Raw genomic sequence first — 6,039 nt, forward strand, 5'->3', positions numbered from 1 at the left:
AGCTCTGCCTACTCTGCTTATTGCTGTTCCTGACCTTACCCAAGAGCCAGTACACCACTGCTTATTTGAAGCAGTTGCTTAATTGCCTAAAAGATGACAGGCATGATCTGTTCACGCAGGAAGAAATGACATATAATAACAACAATTTCAAAAAGGCTTCAAAGGCATTCTGTCCCACCAAGGTTCAAAAAAGGTAGAATCAGCTGACTCTGGATAACATAAAACATACGAGAATTTACAAAGTAAAATGGGTCTGCCAATAGCCAGATTATCTAGAGGTCAACAAAGCAACTCCCAAAACAGAGAGAAGGGAAAGAACTTTCAAAGAACTTGGAACAGAGTATCAAGAGATCCCAATTCCTGATCCACTACTATGGTTATCATTCTTAAACACGAGGCTGCTTAAGGAACAGCTCTTCAGCCAGGAGGCAGTGAATCAACACTACAGGTACCAGGAAGCTTGGGAGCAAAACCATATAGCAGACAAACTATGTGCCATTTCCGATCCTCTCTCCACCTGTCTATCATTCACCCCTTTCAATAAACTTTCATTGCTGTTGCCTGCATTTAAAAGTATTCTTATAAACATTTTTTAAAAAAGTAATAATTAAAAAACTTCTTTCTTTTACATGTATCTTAACCTGATTTGTGTGTCAAAGGTACAACATTCCTGTGGTTATGAAAACTCTGAGAACTGGGATACTGGAATGCTCTCATTACCAGAAGCATCCCAGTGCAGGACCACAGGCAGGTTAGCGACTGGTAATAAGTTACTATGTCACAGAAAGTCTCTTTTTATGATGAGCGTTAGTTACAGAAGCTTTCCAGTAGCATTAGATTTGCCATGAAACCACATAAACTTGAGGTTTGGCTGGATATAGAACAAAAAGACTAAAGACTGGCATTTTCAGGCTAAATTAAGTATTTTTACAAATACTTTACAGTAAGCAACTGAGACCTGAGTGTAGCACAGACCATTAAAAATAATGGGATTACTAAATGGTGACTTAGACTTAGAAAAACCACCTTGACTTAGAAAAACTTCTATCTAAAGTGTAGACTACATGGCATCTAACTGTAATAGTATTTTTCATTAAAACACTTTCTACTAGGTCATTCAGGTTTAAAATAATTCCAAATGAACAGGGTATCATGTGAAGCAACTACTCTATTACTGTGCATAATAAAGAACAGCTGTATTTAAATGAGTTTAGAAAGAACAACCCAACCTGAGAATGTAGTGCTGTCTATATGCTTCATAGATCTTTAGAAAAACACAAATCCCAGAGGCATCAATATCATCCAAGATCCAGCCACAAAAGCTCTGTTAATGCCAAGCAATAGTCTTCTAGACTATTTACGATCAGGCTTAAGACATTAACCAGTTTATTAAAAAAACTGTGTGGGAGAAATGCTTGATGAGCAACACTTTTTCTTCAATAACAATGTAACATCTATTTTCTCTTTTTTCCAGCTTGTGAGGAGGTCTATTTTTATCCCATAAGGTACCAATTTTGGTGCACATACCAGATAATTAAAAACATTCTGAGACAAGCTGAACTACAGGCTAATTTATATTGGCATTAACAAAGTTGCACCTGCTCATGCCAGCTTTGAAGCTGGATGTCTCCCGTTCAGATGTTCTTCAGCAGACATTCCTGAAGTTCACCAGTGTTATGTCAAGTGGAAAGACAAAGAGTAATGGCAAAAACTTACGGATTCCAGTGTTCTTTAGAAATCCTATAAAGGCTGGAAAACATGATGGGAAGTATAACATTTGAATTCTCCTCTATCAAGCTCATGATGTATTCGTTATTCCAATAATACAGCGCTCTTTCCGCCACCTTTGAGTCAAAGGAAGAAAACATTAACAGGAATTCAGATACCTATAATCTTATAATTTTCTGAAGGAAAAACAAATCACAGAGAAATTTCACAAAGATGAATTAACAGGAATCATTCACTTCGGAATTAATCAGTAGCATAACATGCATTAATGGGATTAAGTTTTTATCCTATAATTCAGATCCCACAGCATCCAATCTCTTTCCCCTGAGCGATATGTTGTTACTCACTGAAGACCAGGTGCAGACACTGCATTAATGCTGCAGCTGTGGAGGGGAAGGGAGAGCAGACAGACTTCCCATCGTCCCTCTCCCTCAATCCCGAGACTGCAGTTGGAAGGAAGAGAGCAGTGCTGGGATACCAGAGGAAGGAGTGAGGGAGAGGCCCAGTAGCTGGGCTGAATAAGGGGTAGAGATCTGAAGTGTGGGGAAGGTACCAATGATAGTCATCACCTGGGGGAGGAGAGGGGAGGGTGGGATGGAAAACACTGAGCTAAATCATGCTAAAAACAAATGTAGTCCAAGAAGATCATAAAAGAATCACATATGCCTTTGTGCCAGGATACGTCACTTAGCTTAACATGGAGACACTACAGGCCATGAATCCTATCTCCTCTTCACATATGATTCATCTTAAATTCCATTCATCCCCCTCTTCCTGTTATGTCATATTAAGAAAACAGGCTATGGGTTCTAGCACCTCTAACCAGACGTGTCCTTGCAGAAGGAACTAAGTAGGAAAACAAGAATACTGCACTAAAAAAGGGAGCAAATACATGCTACATGGTCTATCAGTCTGAAGGCCTTACAGGGAGTACCTGTCACCTACAGTCAGAAGGGCTCAAAGTCCACTCAGATACAGTTCAAGGCCTTACGTGGCTCAGAACAGCAGGTTCTGTGCCGTGAGCACAGGTACACCCAACAAGTTATTCATGGAGCTCAGACCTAAACTTCCACTGCAACATACCCTCTTCCGCAGAAATCCAGAGACAAGTAATTCAAGCCACATAACATACAATAGTATTTACACCTGGGGGCGTGTTACATTTGGAATTGAGACTGTACATTCCTACACAAACAATAACCTCTACCACTGACCTGGAAATGAGGGCTAGAGACACACTTGGCAATTTGTTTAAACAAGGGTTCTTGGATTTTGACAAACTGTGATGGTTCGATTACATCCAAGATTTCCTCCAACTCTCCTAGGAACATGACCTAAAGACAAGGAAGGAAGCATTGAATATACAACCTCTGAATCATCTTGATCAGCAAAATGCTGGTAACCCTCCAATTTTACTTCAGGGAAACATGGAAGTCTCAGTAGGTCAGCAAGACCTTCTCTCAAACAATGCTGTCAGTGCTACCTTTAGTCAACCATGCTTATTTTCTCATTTCCAAAGCAAAACCAATCTTTTGCAGAAGAACCAGTGCTTTTTTTTTTTTTTTTGGTCAACAGAAACCAGGATCATCAAACTTTTCTCTTCCTAATCAAAACCGTCAAAAAAGCACAAAATTCATGTGTGGAACATCACCAACAAGAATTAATACCAAGTTTCACCACAGCATGTGCTATCAGCTAAAGACTCCCTGCCTATTAAACTGAAGCCCAAAATAAGTCTTAGGTTTTGCTCATACTAGCCTATCACTCACCTCTTTCTGACTGCAGGTTTTTGGCCAGAACTTCATTAAACCTCTAATGACCTAAATTAGAGGGGGGGGAAAAAAAAAAAAATTAGGGTTTTTACTTTTCACTCAACAGGGTAAGCCATTTATGATGAAAACGAAAGGAAAAGTATGAAAGAAATACTTACTGGTTCTGTGAGTGAGGGATCTTTCTCCAGAAACTGTACTATGCAATACGCCAGCTGCGAAGAGGTAAAGATTTAAGAAAATTCAGTTAGAACATTTTTATAAAGAAGCCACATAGAAATACTTTTTTTTTTTTTTTAAAAAGAGACTCAGGCAAGATGCTATACAGCTTGCTCAATCTGCATCCAGTTTTAAAAACTGAGATGCATAGTTTGCCCTGTGCAAATCCACACCAAGTTCAGTTCCTAAGAAACAACAAAACACATTACCAAAAAAAAAAAATCAGGGTGCCAATGTAGCCTATAAAGTAAGATTCAGAGCAACTTGGAATTCTAAATACAGTCATGCAACCAATGTTTTGAAGCTTCTGTTATTTACTGAAACTGTGCCTTTTTACACATTTTTTTACATCATCAAAACCATGAAAACTCTTGCAAGATGAGCCAACACAGCTAAAACCTGGAATTACATATTTAGAAAGCACAGCTTTAGCAGCATAAGAAAAACTGCACTACCTGAAAATCACAGAGAAAGGCAATAGGTATCACCTATCAGAGGAAAAATTGGATCATGAAAACTGAACGTATACAAGGATATATGAAAGCAAAATGGAGTATTAAGAAATCTGTGAGGAAGAATGTTAAAAGATTATGCAAAAATGTGGGTATTAGTATTCAGAAAGTTGCCAGGGTGAAGAAGAGCCTCGACAGCACAAGACTAAGGAAACCCAAACATCTTCTTGGGAAAGGGAATGGGAAGAGAAACTTGTGAGAATGAGAAAATAGCAGAGAGAAAACCTAAAGAGCTATTTTAATAATAAACTAAATCCCCAAAATATAACAGATGTATATTACACTTTTAATTAGCTAATGACTACAGAGGCAAGACATTTATCACACAAAGTACATTAAGTGAATGAAAAAAAAAAAATCTACTGAATTTTTCCACATTTCAAAACTTTCCCCACCCGTTTTATGTACTACACAACTGCATTTCCAAAGCAACCTTACCAAAAAAAAAAAGACAAAACAAACAAATAAACCCACCCACACCCAAAAACCCCTGAAATTATTCTAAGATTTTTATAATTTCTACCTGTGCATGGAAGAGTGATAAACTCCTGACAGTATGTAAGGGAATCAGCACCTTCACCAGAAACTGTTTATGCTCTGCCTTAAGAGGTAAAGCAAAACCATTGATAATACTAGAAATCAAAAAAGAAATATTTGTTAGTGTTATGATCACAGAAAACATTTCTGACGTCTGAAGAAGCACTTCCTAGATTATAGCAATTTAGCAGTCAGCACCTGTTTACAGATCGCAGGCTCGTGCCATTTGTAAACTGCTGCTGACTTTACTCCTGCTTTACATTGGCAGTGCAGTACATACCTCGGTAGCAATTCAGCTCCGACTTAGGAATAATCATATAAACAGCTTCACAAACCTGTTGCCAAACAGGTAAGACCTCGACTATGTGGTCTGTAAATTCATGTAAGCAACGTGTTGTTGAGTAATTAATTTAGCAGAATTAGACTTACTGAAAATACTCACACTGTTAGTGTGGACAAAAATCTGCAGCATGTGAGGATGCCGGGCACAAAATTTCACACACACACGCTCAATCCAACACTTTTGGCTGTAACTTGCATCCAGTTATATACTCTTGGCAAAGATGTGACAGATTTGCTTAAAGATGAGCACGTGCACACATCTGTTTTCAGAATCAGGGCTTATAGTAATACTTTTTCCAAATCTGACACTATTCTGACATGTCCAGAAGGGAAGTTTCAGACAGATAATAAATAATAAAGACTCGTTTACCTTCCTAAAATTTCCAACAGCTCAGCTACGCCATTGAAGTGTTCAGTTTCATAAACAAATCTAAAAAAAGAAAAGTTAAATATAAGGAACATTATCAGTTACCTAAAATTTTCGTAAGAGAAAAGTATCTTCTCCCACAACTTACCGTAGAAAAATATTATTAATCTGTTTTCGGATAAATGCTCTAAGACCCAGAAACTTGCCATAAATTCTGTGCAAGACTGTTTTTAGGTAGTCTCGTTCTCGAGGGTCTTCGCTGTCAAACAGCTCCAACAGCTGTGGTTAAGAGAAAAAGAGAACTGAAACAGTAGACATTTGACAAGTATGACACAGACACTTCTAATATAAAGTTAAATTCATGAAACCATGTGCATGCATGAATGTGACATCTGTGTTACCTAAGGAGTAGAACGCAGTACTAAAAAAATCTCTTGTAACCTCAGTACATCACTAAACCCAGTTTATTAGTTTCTACTTCTGACCTAACAAAACTTTGGAGATCTTCAAGCAACAAATAAACTTTTGATTAACTGGCTCCAAATGGCTGCCTTCTTTCTCCCTA

At 38.0% G+C, this 6,039-nt stretch overlaps 1 protein-coding gene across 1 annotated transcript in view; it reads right to left on the reverse strand.

Moving 5' to 3' along the window:
- LOC104510255 (serine/threonine-protein phosphatase 2A 56 kDa regulatory subunit epsilon isoform) overlaps positions 1-5,753 on the reverse strand; it is a gene marked incomplete at its 5' end in the record, with an annotated part of 10,465 nt that extends 4,712 nt beyond the window's left edge. The window contains 7 exons of the mRNA XM_010152439.1: positions 1,717-1,844; positions 2,943-3,062; positions 3,498-3,548; positions 3,659-3,712; positions 4,752-4,860; positions 5,478-5,537; positions 5,623-5,753. Coding sequence (XP_010150741.1) covers positions 1,717-1,844; positions 2,943-3,062; positions 3,498-3,548; positions 3,659-3,712; positions 4,752-4,860; positions 5,478-5,537; positions 5,623-5,753 — 653 coding nt within the window. The remainder of the gene's footprint in view (positions 1-1,716; positions 1,845-2,942; positions 3,063-3,497; positions 3,549-3,658; positions 3,713-4,751; positions 4,861-5,477; positions 5,538-5,622) is intronic.
- Between the last annotated feature and the right edge of the window lie 286 nt (positions 5,754-6,039).

Source organism: Eurypyga helias, unplaced genomic scaffold, assembly GCF_000690775.1.
Source record: "Eurypyga helias isolate BGI_N326 unplaced genomic scaffold, ASM69077v1 scaffold32575, whole genome shotgun sequence".
Classification (NCBI taxonomy): domain Eukaryota; kingdom Metazoa; phylum Chordata; class Aves; order Eurypygiformes; family Eurypygidae; genus Eurypyga; species Eurypyga helias.